The sequence below is a fragment of the Perna viridis genome, chromosome 1 (assembly GCF_037379345.1).
Source record: "Perna viridis isolate PV_CMFRI_1.1 ecotype Kerala chromosome 1, ASM3737934v1, whole genome shotgun sequence".
NCBI classification, from domain to species: domain Eukaryota; kingdom Metazoa; phylum Mollusca; class Bivalvia; order Mytilida; family Mytilidae; genus Perna; species Perna viridis.
In genome coordinates, this window is record NC_142445.1 from 35,931,771 (window position 1) to 35,948,683 (window position 16,913).

The 16,913-nt window shown below is 31.7% G+C and overlaps 1 protein-coding gene across 13 annotated transcripts in view; it reads right to left on the minus strand.

The window, feature by feature from the left end:
• The window catches only part of LOC148628555 (multiple PDZ domain protein-like), a 157,630-nt gene that overhangs the window by 17,473 nt on the left and 123,244 nt on the right, over nucleotides 1-16,913 (minus strand). For all 13 annotated transcript variants that reach the window (XM_088590015.1, XM_088590004.1, XM_088589983.1 and 10 more), the window contains 7 exons: nucleotides 10,658-10,854; nucleotides 9,943-10,037; nucleotides 7,975-8,041; nucleotides 6,140-6,238; nucleotides 5,777-5,875; nucleotides 3,078-3,152; nucleotides 527-656 (listed from right to left, as the gene is read on the minus strand). In XM_088590015.1, the coding sequence (XP_088446141.1) occupies nucleotides 527-656; nucleotides 3,078-3,152; nucleotides 5,777-5,875; nucleotides 6,140-6,238; nucleotides 7,975-8,041; nucleotides 9,943-10,037; nucleotides 10,658-10,854 (762 nt within the window). The remainder of the gene's footprint in view (nucleotides 1-526; nucleotides 657-3,077; nucleotides 3,153-5,776; nucleotides 5,876-6,139; nucleotides 6,239-7,974; nucleotides 8,042-9,942; nucleotides 10,038-10,657; nucleotides 10,855-16,913) is intronic.

A 16,913-nucleotide genomic window follows, 5' to 3' on the forward strand; every position in this document is an offset into this window, starting at 1 on the left:
ATTTTTACATTACAATAATCATTTATGTATTCAGATCTATATTTAAAAAAAAAATCATATTTTCATCTTCCATTAAAATCAACCAAATCAAATCAATGATGCAAAGTGGTAAATTCATGTACAATCTATTTAATTTTTTTCTTGAAAGTGCAAAAACCAAATGAAAAACTATGACTTATTATGTGATCTGTAACTGTTTCTCAACAAGAAATAAAAATGAATTCCCTGGGTTTTTGACATGCATGAATCACCTTCTGTCTGATTTTTTTAAAGACTGGTATTTATGAAAATGGAAATGGGGAATGTATCAAAGAGACAACAATCCTAGAATACTCTGATTATTGAATTGAAATTACAGGTTCAAGAAAACGGAAATGGAAATGTTTTAAGAGACTACAATCCTACCAAAAAAAAAAAAAAAACAGTCAAAGTTAGTCTATTGGCCTCCAATGAAAGATGAGAAATTTCCCATTACCAGTGTCTGCCTCCGACTGGCCAAGCTTTTTCCAAAACGAAAGAGTTCTACCTGTTATACTTTCCAACTGAAAGACCGTGGAGGGATGAGAGCTCTGTCCACTGTTAGCTGTATTTTCTAAGCCACATTTTCGTACTTTTAACCTCACTGTTCCTTGACTATTTCTTAAAATTTCTATTGCCTGGAAAATCAAATATTAAATAATATAAAATCATAATTAATTTAAATCATAAACTTTGAAAAGTATGCAGTTGGAAAAGAAGGTAGAATTAAATCACCCCTTATATCCTCAACTAGTCAAAGTACAAATTTAACATATATTCAAAGTGGAATCTGACAACTAATAAACCAATATATTTTCATAGAGACTTCATACTATTTTAAATTAATCTTATTTAATTTTTTCAATTTGAATTATTTTCTCTTTCTCAGTGAGCAATTTTCAAATATGCAATCAAAGATGATTGATTTTCAGCAAGTAGTTCCCTATCATGTCTGATTCTCCAAGTTTTATAACAATTTTCAAGCAAAAAAATGAATTCTATTTGAATCATCTGAAGTCAAGCTGGATTTAAACAATGACTCCATTCTCAGTATCTAAACTGAAATTATCATAAAGCTGACAAGCTAAAAATTAAAATTTTACTATCTACTACTAAAAATTGGCAAGACAAATTGTCAAAGAAAATAAGTTAGTAACAATAATTTCAAGAACTATGTGTATTGTACAGCTAGGCATATTTGTATTTCTATATTTTTGTGTACTTCAACCTGCATATATAAGGTCCAATTTAAACATGTTCCACTGTATTTAAATGTATTTAAGTAGCACTCTGACTAAGAATCATGCACAATGTGATTCATGGGTGAAAAGCCTACATTTTTTAAAATTTTGATATTTTGTCTGAATTGCCATAGAAAATTTAAATTAACATTTGGTTTTTCAAATCATGTGTGCTCTTATGAGATAAAAATTATATAGAATGCATTGAAGATTTCAAGATTAAGGGAGATAACTCTGTAAATGACAGGCAATTACAACAGAAACTATTGGATTTTCACTATGGATTATCTCCTAAGAGCAGACAGATTGGAATGAATGATAACACATTTCATCATATAGATCCACAAAACTACTTAATAACAAAAATAAAAATGTGTAGCCTTTTTTAGGTGTATCACATTTGCCAGATATTTGCATAATTCTTACATAAAATACTTCTTAATGCTTAACAACTTTAAACTTTTTGTCCTAAAAAATGATGTCCCCAATGTCACAACAATGATCTTTATTGTTGTATTTTCTATACAGTAGTCTATCAATCTAATTGAATACCAGTTCTCTGTTTGAATACTGTGTCACACCAAAAAACATGTGTACATCATATCAAAATTTGCAACCCTAATATGATTAGTAACATTTATAGGTTTCATAATGAAAAATATGAAAGTTGAATATCACTTAATATCAACTGAAGTTATATAAGTTCAACATTATAACAAACGAGCTACAGTGAGTTCATCATTATAACAAACGAGCTACGGTGAGTTCAACATTATAACAAACAAGCTACGGTGAGTTCAACATTATAACAAACAAGCTACAGTGAGTTTGTTATGATGTTGAAATTAAACTCGTCATGGCTCGTTTATGATGTTGAAATTAAATAGTGCAAATTGATATTTTGCAATATTCAAATTTCATGAATTATAAAACCTACTCCTCTATGATTTCTTTGAAATATTTGGCTGCTTGACAATCAACATCCACCATAGTAGAAATCTTAGAAATCATCTGTGTATGACGTCACAGAGTGTTATGGGAGAACAATGTAAGAAACATCATGAAGTTAATTTCAACTAATCACGTTTTGTAGAAAATGATACACAACCATACAACAACCAACAATGGCCATATTTTAATATCACATCCTCTCATGATGTAATATCGCAAATATCTAGCCATTCAAGAAGTAGATAAAACAACCAAATCATAGAGAACCTTGGTAGCTCAAACTCCATGGGACCATTGAAATGTGTTGGGAGTTATTGGGAGTTCGAGAAATTGAAGTTCATATTTTCCAGATTTCTTTTGTTGACAGTCCGGGTTCAACTTTAACATTAGAAATTGCTTACTACCTACGAAATTTTTCTTAATTCAATTTCCTTGGTCAATAATTTGTTTTTGTCTAATTTTCATTGATGCCTTCTCTATGCCAACTTCAGAACATTCTCTAACTTCAATCAGTACTAAGTTATATTAAAACTACCTAATTGGTGATTATTGAAAAATTACCTGTAATTAACTAAAATGACACCTTTATTAGTGATAGGGTTTCAGTTTTTCACACCATTTATTACCCAAGCTGACAAAATGGCTGACCAGTTGGAGTTAGTGAGGGGTATTCTCTAAGGTTTATTGCCGAAAGGACCGACAAGTCAGTTTGAGTGTTCGAGAAATCAAAGGTTATTTCTATTGATTATAGAGAAGAAAAGTTGAAATTTTGGATTGTGTTTGAGAAATCCTGGGTGTTCAAGCCATTCAAGTTCGAGTGAGTGAAGATCAACTGTATTTAGCTCAGGTCACAAACATAAAACTTACTTTATCATAATGGACATCACTAAGTTGTTTATCTCCTACTTCTAAAATCTGATCACCAACACTTAACTGACCATCCTGAAAGAAGAACAAAAATATGTTCGTGCTTTTTTAGACACAGTTACATAAAAAAGTAATGAAAGCAGATTTCCTTTGAAATTCACGATATGAAACTTTGAAAATCTGACTGTGTAAGAATAATTGTAATAAGCCATCTGCCAAGTATTGTAGCAGTGAAACACACAATCTCGCCATCTTGATTTATTCACAGGAAAGGTAGTATTATCTTATATAAAATAATTGTTGTACATTGTATTAGGAAATTAGGCACTTAAGATTTATCAGTAGAACAAACAGTTTTTCAAACTTGCTTGGCAATATACAATTCAAATGACTGCCAGAATTCATGAATGAGGAAGCCAACATCTCTATGAGTGAGCACAGTACAAACCTAAATATAAAATAGGCTTTTGAGAACCTTGGCTATTACTAGGTTCAAACTTACAGAGGACTTCATAATGTGATTCAAGTTTCTCATCCTGTCAACAATACCCCCCCCCCCACCCCACCCAAAAAAAATCTCAGTCCTTAATTCAGTATGTGCCATCATATGTGATCTTGCTATAATAGTACATTACGAATATTTCTGCATCAACAAATTAAGAAAAAAAAAGAAGACTGTCAATGAACAATCAAATTAAGGCATCATTGAAAATAAAAACAAAAACAAAAACAAAAAAAAAAAAACAAAAAAAATTAAAAGGCTCCCAGGAGCCTGAATCGCTCATCTGGTAATTTTTTCACCTTTCAAGGGCAATAACTCTTACAAGGAGTCATCTGACAACTTTTATTCCTGGAGACTTTTCAGGCCTTACAATAAGGATAATTTCAGCAATAGAAAGAGTTTAGCTAAACCTAACAGTTTAGGAGATATATGTGAAAAACTACTGTCTGACCCCTATGTTCTATTTTTAGTAATGGCAGCCATGTTTTTCGACAAATCAAAAATCCCCACAACAGTTCTATGCAGGATACCCCAAGAAACATTTACACCAAGTTTGGTTTCAACAGGTCAAGTACTTTCAGAGGTGAAGAGTTTTGTATAATTGTTAATGATGACGAGGATGGATGACGACGACAACAGACAGACGCTAGCTCACATGGCCTTTGGCAAGGTGAGCTAAAATGTAACCCATCAGTATTACAGATTACAGACTACTATCAATAAAAGTACACATCCATTTAAAACATGGGGGTTTCCCCTCAAAGCATTAGAAAGGTCACATTGATAATTACTAAGTCTAAGGGCAGCTGCTTCTGACATTTCCCAATCCATCTTCTCCCCATCTTGGAAGACAATTTTATAGCTTAACATTAGAATAATGGATCTTCATAAATTGATTCAAAATATTCCATCTGACCTGCTTCTAAAATGTCAAATTGGTCTTAAATATTTTTGTATGATCTGCTCTACAAACATCTAATTGTAATTGGTACAGACAGCTGGTACAAAAGGCAAGTAGTCCTTTTGTTTTCTAAAAGTCTAAAGCTTCTTCTTTCATCTATAATCATCTATCAAAAAAACTTATACATAATCTGTCACAGCATCTATTTTAGAGATGACATGTCTGTAGAATTTACAAATTACAAAGCTTTAGGCATGGTCAAGAGATTTTATTCTTAAAGTCTAACTGACAGGCAGGAATTTATTTCTAATAAGACCAACCTATTTTAAAACTAATCATGGCAGATCACACAATTCAAACTTGCTGAGATGCCAAATTAAGAAAAGAAAATATCTGAGAAAGAGAAAAAAACCTAGATAAAATATAATTGACTACTAGTAATTGTAGAAATATTTACCTCAAGACTACAATCTTTAAAAAGACCTAATTTTGGCTGATTACTGAATCTTACAATGATAACAATTTACCAAATACAACCTAGTCATTAATTGGTCTTTAAACAAGTTCGACTTTTGAGATAAATGATTTCTATAAAAGGGACATGTAATTCTTTGGTAAACTATTTTCTGTATCAAATTTCCCTTTAAATCTATTTTATGTTAAAGAATGGTACATTCAGGGCTACAAGTAGGAGTATTATATAATTTTTTAACTATATCTAACAGTAATCCAAAAATCCATATTTATGTCAAGTATAAAAATAAGTACAAATGACGTCTTTTGATCCATTTACAACATCGAATTACTAAATGAGCTGTTCACCATCTATAGAAACATAAGTGGTTTATGTATTTACATACTTGGTAATGTCAGAAGCTCAATTCATAATTTTGTGTAGAAGTATTCTTTGTATATAAAGGAAAATGTGCTGGTAAAATTGTGACTCCTGATGTAAAAAAAAAAAAAAAAAAAGATTCATTAAAGAGGTAGACCTAGGGTAAGGGACTCAACTCTTACAAATCATTGGAATGTTTGTATTCATTTTGTATCAATCACATGTAAGCATCAAGGTAACTTGGACAGATTTCATTTTTTTTCAAATGAAAACTTGTAACAGTTTCAACAGTTATGTCCCTTACCCTCAGTCTACCTCCTTAAAAACTATACAATAGCATCTTGGGGTATCATAGTATTTGTCAAAGTTTCAAGTGACAAAATCAATTATTCAGTATATAATAAGTATCCTGCAGAAACCCCTCAGTAAGTTTCAATATGATAAAATAACATGTAAATTACCTGAGCTGCAACACCACCTGGTGTTATGCTGCGGATATAAATGCCTTGGCGAGTGTCCCGGACTTCTTCTACTATTGCAAAACCTAAACCTAAAACTCCCTGAAAAACATTCTTAAATTTTAATTCTTTGAATGAGTTCACATGTCTATGGTATTACACTTCTCATATTGAAGCATTAAAATTCTTAAGTCAATTTTGTTTGAAAACTTGAAATACTGTGATACAGTTATAGAAATCTCCTGCTCCCCTTCCCAGAAACACAAAAGAACCCCAAAAGTCATTCAGACTGAAAAAATAGGTCAAAGGCACAAAATTTCCTCCAAAAATGAGAGATACATATAATATGCCAACAACTCAACTTACCTTTTGAAGGGAAACTACCTGGACGACATCTAGGGTTGAAGGAATGTTTTCAGGGGAGGTAACTGCCTTCTTTGGAGGTGATGGTGATGTGGAAATATCCTGAAAGTTAAATAGCAATAACTTATTTCCAAAAAACTACATTGTACATCTCTTACAAAATGCTGGAAAGGGTCATAACTCCTAAATGGGCAAAAGGAAAAAGATATAAGTTGAATGGTTCTTATAATGTCATTAAGTAACAAAAATTGACAGACACAATGGTATTATTATTTAGACTACCTTTGAGGAATTGAGAAATATAAAATATTTCTTCTAAATGTGGACTATACAAATTATACTATTTTGGTGTGATTGATTTAAAGATAATGCAGATGCAGAACACCAAATTTGTATAATAAAACTGATTTTGTATGGACAAAAATTCTGGGGAAAAAAAACAGCCAAAAATGTTTGCTAGCCTTTAAATACTGAAGTATTCATCTTCGATTAATTAAAAAAATATCTTTAAAAAATCTCCATACTGATTGCTTATCTTGGAAATGCTAAAAGTAATGTGCATTCTTTATCAACTTACAGTACATCATTTTTTCGCTCTCTAAATTTTCAGTCTTTAGCTTTACTGCATTCACAAATTTATTAGTTGTTAAATAAAAAAACAAACCGAGTCATATATTTCCTGACAATTGGGAAGATTGTCAGACAAGCTATCAAATCACAAGAAATGAATATTTGATGCAATTTGTACTGTAGAATCAATGGTAAATAAGGACTTTAAGAATTAAGTACAGGCTCATTCTAAGAATTATGCAGAGGACGGTAAGTTAGTACTTTTGGTTTATGTTTTTTGTTTTGAATATGTCAATTCATCCAGTAATTTTAAATCCAATCAAAAGTAGTGACAGGATTTTTTTTCAGTAGAATTCAGCTTAAATATTTTCAACCATTCCATTACTTTCTAAATTTAGAAAACAACTCTGATTTGGCTATTGAATGATATTGTGACTATTTAAAAGATTTAACGTTTTTAAGGAAGTTGACAAAAAAATCTCAATTTATTCATCCCCCTCTTTTTATTCTTTGCAGGATTCTTAGATGGACCTATACAACATTTAGATCAGTAAAGAGATGTCTAGTTGACTAATTTGCACTACATTATCTACTGGTGTTAGCATTGAGAATGTCATACACAGTAACAAACCAGCTGCTTTTCAAAGGTGAAGATGTCCCTTACATGGTAGGACTGAAAAATGTCCCTTACATGGTAGGACTGAAAAAACATATCTTTTTCACTGGATGGGATAAAAATGCAAGGTTTTATTAAGTATTTTCTTCATCCTGGACCACGTTCACATTTCCACAGTACCTTAATATTGATTTTATCTTGCAATGAAAAAGCTATAATAAAGAGCACAGCAGTGTTCTTTGTATTTGTTTATGATGACAATGATTGCTGATTAAATAAACATATTCTAACTTGTATGAGTTGTTTGAAATATTTCTCTATGAGATCCATTCCTCAGTGTTGTATTCAGCAGAGGATCCAAAAATTCTACAGCTGGAGGTGAAAGTGAGGGGGTCTTGAGATTTTTTTAATTTCTATATGATCAACCAAAATTTTTTAGCATAGTTAGGGGGGTGTGGGGGATGTTTCCCCTTTTGAATCTGTCTATGGTATTTTTATCTTAATTTAGGTATCTGGTCACTGACTGATAGTATTTATGCTAATCTCTCTGTCGTACAACCTAATGCATGTCTAAAATAGGCCAAAATGTACACATGGTTGTGGTTCAGACTTCCCCCAAATGTTGGTAGCCTTGAAAATAAGTAAGACTTACTTCTGTGGATCCCGGGGGATATGAGCGTAGTGGCTTTACGGCCATCTGTTCTAAATTATCTTCTCTTCTACAACATAGAATATATTCATAACAATTAAAAATAACACACAAATATAAACGGTATAGTCTAAGAAATAATCCTGGGTAAATATGAACAAAAGTATAATTTTTTTTGCTTCTGATGTATTTTTATCTTGACATGTGTTCGACTCAATGAGGAGGCTTCTGCTATCAAAACTATTGGTAGGTCATCATATGACATATTTAATACCAAAAGCATTTTTTTTCATGTCCATATTCAATGGCCATCAATTTGACCTGATGACTCCTACATTAAGCATGGACATATTAACTGAAATGTACTCATTAATAGGGGTAATAGTAAACTTTTATTATTTCTCAATGAAAAAAAAAAAAAAATTATCCTGAGTTTATAGTACAATATTGAATACCAGTTAGCAAAACAAATTTTGCTTTTTAATTTGAAATTAATTTGGACAGGAATTTAATTCTTGACAATTTATTTTCATCAAACTACAGAAATCAAACTGTCTATATACATGTACTGTTATATCCTTTTCAAAATTTGTTGGTCAGGAGATAAAAGCCAAAAACTTGAAATCACGTCAGACCTTCTTAAAGAGTTTATAACCCATCAGACTGTTATGAGTTTGTATTAATCCTAAAGGCAAATATCTTTAGCATGACTTATAAAAAGCATGACTTATAAAATGGTGGGAATAAATTCAGAATACATGACAGACAGACTCTTTTAACTCAATACCAATCAAAACAAGACTTGATTGATTAAAGTTACATTTTTACTGACAGAATTTGGAAAGTATGCCAGACAGACAGCAAGAATAGATCCAAAAATTCAAACATTGAAATTCAGAATAAGATGAGTGTAAGGCTGTAAGGCTTTTCTTGATAAACACAATATACAAAATTCCTCAAAGGTTGAGGTATATTTACAGGTAAAATCGGCCCTCTTATTTAATCTGAGAATTTATATTTGACTTACAACAAACTTTTACATGCTGATCTAAAGAGTTAAACCAAAAGTTTAATTGCCTATATTTATAAACTTTTCGTACTGCACATAATCATTGGACAAAACAGCTAGTTTTCTTGAATCAGAGTGTAAGTTATACCATGTGAAATACAAATGTCTGTGCCAATATTGACCCATGTAATATCTTGATATTCTGAAGTGGAATTTCCTAAGATTTAATGGATTTTTAGGTATCACAAATTTGACAAAATGATCATCAATTTTGTACCAAAACTTAATTATGTTTGTAAAAACTTGAGTTTTCTACTACATTCAACTTGTCATTACTCAACCACAACTAATTTAAAAATTTTAATATGGAAATGCTATTGTACTTCGTTTAAGTTCTTAACAAAAATGCAAACTGGTAAAATTTTATTGCCATGTTTAGAAATTCAACCTTGTAGGGGCCAAAAACACCCATCCTTTGGCGAAAGAAAGATCTCTACATTGTACAAAGTAACTGCACATGCTGTCAGTCATGTTTCTAATTATAGTAACAAGACAGATCAGACCTTTTTTGCAAAGTATAAAATGCAGATTTTTTTTAAACTTTGTAAGATAAAGAAATTCTATTCGAGACTTGTGATTGGTATGCAGGTGTTTCTAGATAAGCAAAGGACGCTTACCCTACCGATGCACCTGGTCCATGCTCCCAGTTTTTAGCAGAGTCCGAGTTGCTCCTTTACTTTTGCAACTTTGTATGTATTATTTCAGTTACTTTATGTTCTTTGCTTTATATGTCTGTTTTCCATGTCTGGTCTTTGTCCGTGAATTGCATTCTTTTGATTCCTGCCAGAATCTTAATTCCATTGATTACTATACTATAGTATAGTCTAATCCATCAAGGATGGAGTGAAAGTGAATGATTATAATCTATTTCACAAATCATACTATTAGTTTCTACTTCTTACCTAACTAAGACTATTTTGACAACATTAGTGGTGATGCTTTTAATGATGGCTGATGCATTGAGATGACTTCTACCATATAACACCTGGCCATTTACCTTAAAAAGTATAAATCAGAAATCAGCAGTGTAGTCAGCATGTACATGTATCAACAGAAAGTTTGTTATCTGTTTTTAAATTATATCACATGTTATATAAATCTAATGAATAAAAGAAAATGATGCATGTTTCCAGATGTTAAAAGAAATGTCAGAGTGGCATGCTAGAAAAAATTGAAAATTATCGTAAAGCGAGAAATTTTCATGAAGTTCAAGGAATCAGGGAGAAAAAAACATACCAAATTTAGTCCAGGTATTTTAGATAAAATTTTCATTCCACTAAATTTGAAGACATAAAAAATAAGGACAACGAAAATTTAACACTCATATTTATAGAGCAAACTGTGAAATTTAGAACCAGCGAAAATTACTCACTATAAAGTATATTACGAGAATATGTCAAAGAGACAACAACCCCATCGGGATGAAAAATGTCAGCTCAAGGCCACCTATGGGTCTTCAATGAATGACAAGGAAACCCTTACACCACAGGGCATGCATCTTCTTAAATTTGGATTTTAGCAACCAGTACGAAAAAAAATTTAAAAATGATTGATAATAAATTTTAAAAAAATTAATAATTCCAAATGACTTTTTATGCTATGGTATGGTATCTTTACCTCTAACAACTCATCTCCAATCTCAATACGGCCATCTTTAGCTGCCACACTCTCTGGCTGGATACCAGCCACGAAAACACTCATCGTGTTTCTGTCCTTGTTCCCTGCTAGACTGATACCTAGCCCATTCCCACCACGGGTAAGGTCTACTAAGTGGACCTCTCCGCCTAAGTCACCATATCTTCTTAGGACTCGTTCTGCAAAGCAAGGAATGGAAACTTAACAATATGAAATTTGTTTCAAAAGCCATGTAAAAAATGAACCTATAAATAAACATACATACAAAATGCATATACACTGAAGCAGCAATAATTATGGCTGTAAAATTAAAGACAAGCAAAAATGGTAGGGTATTCCCAACTATTAGCTAAACAGCATATTATTTTTAGTTTTTCAATGTTCTAACTACCTGATGATACTGAAATATCCACATATTCCCAATGACAATGTTATGTCAAATCAGCTGTAGCATTGCCGAATCATAAATAATTGTATATAATAATGCTGAATAAACAGAATCAAGTTAGTTTTGAAATTTTGACAGAAAACCACAACTTGCCCTATAAGGCTCACTGTGATATTATCTGTCAACTTCAAAACAGCTGTTATTCTGTATGTATCTGATATTGTCAATGACTATGTCACATTTTAAAGATTGTAATGATATTGTCTGTAGAAATGACAATGATGATTTTGAAGGACTTGACAGATTGTACCACAATTATCAAGTATGCCCCAATCAGGGCTACCAACACAGTAGCCCTAAAGTTGTGAAGATTAGCTACCTATTAAAATGACAAAACAATCCCAAACATCAAAAGCTGCCATTACCCTCACATTGCTTTTTACATTAAAAATTAATCATAAACAAAGTATTTTGTATTATTGATTCATAAAACAGAACAGGAGTAAATAAATCAAGACCTAGCAGGCAAAAAGCACCTCTGACACCAAGCAATCTCTACACTTCAGTTTTATATTTGTTATTTCAACTGGAAAAGAAGATCTAGACTGCAGTGCAGGATCACTTTCCCTGATGGAATCTCATTAAAGTCTCCTCACCAGTGTGTAGATAATTTTACAATTATTTTGTGTTGATTGAGGCAACAGGTCCCAATAATCATCAAATAATTATGATAATCTTCATTTTTCTCCTGGAATTGATGCCCCAGACATAGGAATTTTTTAAGATCTTTAACTATCAGGGCATGCAACATATTTTTATTGATATTTTTTTGTACAAGAGGGATGCCTTTTAAACTTCCATGTACACATCAAGATAAGAAATTTATATATTAAAAAAGGAATGTAATCAAGATATCTTTCAAGGACATCACATCCAAAAAAATTTTAAAAAGTTTATTTTTAGTACAAATGTTCTTGGATAAGAAGGCATTTTGAAGCTTAAGAAGCTCCATAGTTCACCTATATGCAGTTTGTAATACTTCATACATCCCAATATACGTCTATAAAATGCCTTTACACAAGTCCTCCTACCTATGTTTTTATTGAAGTATCAGGAGATTCTTATAGCCAGTTTTTAAAAGCATTTAAGTTTTGTTCAAACTGCATTTAAATGTGGTACATGAAATAAATTAAATGGTGCTATCTACCAGGGGGTGGGAGTAGTGGAGAAGGGGATGGGGTAACTTATACATGCTAAGATATGGGACATGCAGCAAATTCTGCTTTCCATTTCTTTGGATAATTCATACGTTATGCCAGAGCTTGCCGAAACTACGTAGACTTTTTGTATCATGCTAGAATTCTAACAAATAGGCTTCTGGAACAGGTTTATGCTGCTACAAGATTGAAGTCATCACTATAGAAGTTTTCCGGTCGCCATCACGAACTTGTGGATTGTTACGGTGTATCCATCTTTGCCATGAAAACTGATTAGTTCAACGTGTCATAGTTTTCGTTTCCTCTTTTGTCTACCCAGAACATGACTTCTTATGAGCAACTCGGCAGGTGTTTCTAGAAAAGCAGAGGATGCTTACCTACTGGTGCACCTGGTCCATGCTCCCAGTTTTTAGTGGAGTCCTAGTTGCTCATTTGCTTATGTTACTTTGTATGTATGATTTTAGTTACTTTATGTCCTCTCTTGTGTATGTCTGTTTTCCATGTCTGGTCTTTGTCCCTTGATTACATTCTTTTGATTACCGCTATAACCTTGGTTCCCTTGATTACTCTTGCTATCTTAAATACCACATGACCTGGATAATATTGGGTAGGAGGTTTGAAATTCAAATATGCACCTCCTCTATTTTGATAGTTAAATTAACCCTCGTGGTATCTATGGATATGTTATGACTTTAAACATTTTATTCTTAAGATTGCGAAAGAGGCATACATTTTAACTGCCTTAAAGAATACCCACCCTTAAAATTCACTTTTAACAATTTGCAATGCTAATACAAGTAAATGTTTAAGATTAACAGGTAAATGACATAATCTGAACAAGAAAGTAAAGGTAAACTAACAAAATTATTTCATGGATGAATACTCTCTTTTACTCTCAAAAGCTAGCATGTCAGTGAAAAATGGTTTGAAGTTGTCTTTGATATATCACCTCTAACAATTGCAAAGAACCAAAAACCAATCTCATTATTTCATAGGAAGAAGCCGAACAGCACCACATTAATTAACAACACTTGCAAAATAGACAGATACCAATCAGCATTTTGTTCCAAATCATTTATTACATATTACCCACGCAACTAACTTCAGTTGACGATAACACTAGTTCAAGGGCACACAATGCAGTCAAATCTCACAGCTGTCAGAGGTGGAATTTTTGCACCAAATTCCAGTAAATTACCTCTGTGTTATATAATAAATCTAATTATCTCCCACATAAGTTGCACCAATAAAGCAGATAAATGCAAGCAACAAGATTATGTTGTAAAAAAAAAAACATGGAGAATAGAATCACAGCTGTCTGCATATCTTTTCAATAAGCGCATAAAGTACAACACATTTTTGAAAGATGATAAATATTAGTACTGAAGATTTCTTTTCTTTTTCTAAATTTTAGGTTTGAAGATATAAAATAGGAAAAAAAAATTACACATAAGTAACTTATAAGGATGCTACAAAAGAAACAATATGATTTTAAACTTGCTATGAATAATAGGATAATTAATTGAAAAGAGTGAATAACCAAAATATTATCAGGGGTGCCGAAAAACGCCTAGATTTAACAAATGTGTGGAACTTGTTCCGCGCACGAGTTAAATCCTCAGACATTCTTGGCACGAGTGATCATATTTTGGTTATTCACGATAACCAATTGATTATCCTATTTATTATATAGATTTTCTTCATAATTTATCGATATTTTCAATATGAATTTTAAATTATGTGATTGGCGGATTGATATCAAAATTGTGACGTTTTGGCGAGAAAGCACGAAAGTGAAATTACTGAATTTATTTCACAGTGTGAATTATCGAAATTTATTACACTGGGAACATTCGATAAAACACTGATATCTATATAATAAATATTGATAATAAAGAACATCAAAACATTCCATATGATGAGAAAATATAGTGTTACACAAAGGGAGGACACTGACATTGTTTACATACATGTCAAAATCAGTCACTTTTATTTATTGGTAATTTGTTACATTTTCCTTTGATGTACACAGATTGATAATGCTTGTCACAGCGTTCTGACGTGACACAAAAAAATAACAGGTCATTTTAAAACCAAGCATGCATGAAAAATCATAATGTCACATTAGAGTTGAATGGTATTGGCTCATCCTGACAAAATAGGCCATTTGAAAATATTCTTTTTCAAGTCAAAATTTTGTTGATTTTTGTATTTGTTTAACGTGCAAAAAACAAAAATAAAATGTTATCTATAAATTACCGATAAATAGAATATTACCGGTAGGCTATTGGCTTTTGATACTGGCTTGCTTACAGGATCTCAGGCTTACCCTAACAGGCTCGACCTGAGATACCCATGTTAAAGCCAGTATCAAATACCAATTGCCTGATATTCTGTATATAACATGACATGTTTAATGCTTTTTCAATACACAATACAATGTACAATATAGGACACACGAACTTTGTTACTTCCTTTTCGTATCTTTCGCTACGACACCATACTTGACTTACAAGTTTTTACCTATTGATACAAATGCACTTATCTATGAAACTGATCATTATTAGCCTATAGTTCTACCTTGTTTGTATGCATCGGTAATACCAGTGTGTTTAAGGACTTTTGAAAATTTAAGGTAACCACAGGCAAGCATATGATAAAAACTATGTATGTCTGGTTTCCTACCTCCACAAATGCTTTTGGAAATTCCACTTTTCTATTTGCAATATGGGATAAGGAACACAACATATTCCCTATTCTGTCTTAACTTACTATAACTTATATTAACTTACACTAATATTCCATCCCTTAATGCATACCAGTAACTATGACTTACAGTCCTTTGAAGCAAAACCTGTGTCACATTAGAGCCCTGTTTGGTACAGCTTCTCAAGTTGGATGCTTGGCTTTCATGTGTTTTTCTTGCATATTATGGCTTACTTTAAATACCTTTTTTTCTCAACTCATATCAAATTTTCAATCCTCCTTATAACAGTAAAGTACAATGCCCTTTTTCCCATTATACAGAGTGCATTGTCCTTCTTTGTCACAATAAAGTGCAATAATTGTCATTCTAGCTAGTATTTAATTAATTTCTAAAATTGCAATTTCTGCAAAAGGGGAGATAATGAGATTAAAACAACACCTGAAACTGATTAATTTGTTCCACCCATACAACACATCAAACTCGGTAAAATGTTAAATCAATACAAATTGATAACAGAAACTGATAAAACCGTTTTGTTTTGTTTCTGCATATATTTTATTTTCATATCCATAGAGAATTGTAAGAGAAACAAAATCATATTTTCGCATTAGTCAGAATATGTAATTATTCTTTAGAGAATTGACATCACAGACACAGTATCCTATAGTTATTATCAATTTACATGTATTACTATCATTCTGAATGATATATAAGCCTATAAAGGACAATATAGGAGAAAAAAACAGAGTCAAATGATAGGTTATGTTACATGGAAGAAACCTAATACTACTCTTAGTGGATTCAGACATCTTACTTATCAAAGTAAACTTGTAAACTATACGTCAATGGTGATTTATTCTAATGTATATACAGTCAAATTGGAAAAAAAGGGGAAGACGTAAAATTTAACATGAAGAATAATTGATGACACTAAGCCTATTAAGTACCTATATAGAATAACTGATGAATATTGAGACAAATAAGCATTTCTTATACTATAGTGAAGGAGTGTTTTAAGAACTTGCTTGTCAATTCTGTCCTCTCAAGGTTTTGGAGTTGCATGTGCGAGAAAAGCCAAGTATAGTCAATCTCCAACTCCAACTACTGTAGGTCTAAATAACGTTGACAGTGGAATCACAGCATGCAAAGGGGTGTTTTAAGACCTTTCTTACCAACTCTACCTTCACAAGGTATCAATATTATAAGCAGAAGGAAAGCCCAGTAGCCTCCACACACCTCAACTACAGAAGGGCCGAGGAAAATTAACACTTGAAGCAACAGCATCATCAAAATGTATGATTAAAAGTCAAGTTCTCACACAAAATGATTAAATAACAGTCTTTGTAAGAATCTGTAAAATGTGATACACCCCAAAAAAAGGGCTACACATTTTTTATTTTTGTAATTAAGTTGCTTCATAGGTCTATATATGAAATGTACAATTATTCATTCCAATCTGTCTGCTCTTAGGAAATATTTCACACATTGTTTGTATTTTAGTGTCATTTACAGAGCTATCTTCCAGGGTTATATGAAAACCCACATATGACTTTCTGTTTACTATGAAATTTTTGACATAGTAACAAAAATAAAAATATGTAGGCTTTCCAACCATAAATCACATTTTGCATGATTCTTATGTTGAGTGCTACTTAAAATCTTACAAAATGTTTTATAGTTGATGTGTAACATGTGAATAGACAGATAGTCATAAAAATCATAATGTGACCAATCAAAAGACAGAAGAATAAAAAAGTTCATTAAAATTAAAATAAAACAAACAAACTATGGTGTGAATTTAGAAATTATGAGTTATTCTTTATTAGAACTAAAATCAATTGTGTTAGCATTGTAGTACCCAAAACTTGCATTTTATTACTTTAATTAAATTTTTCTGCAAAATCATTTTATAATTAAAGAGTAATC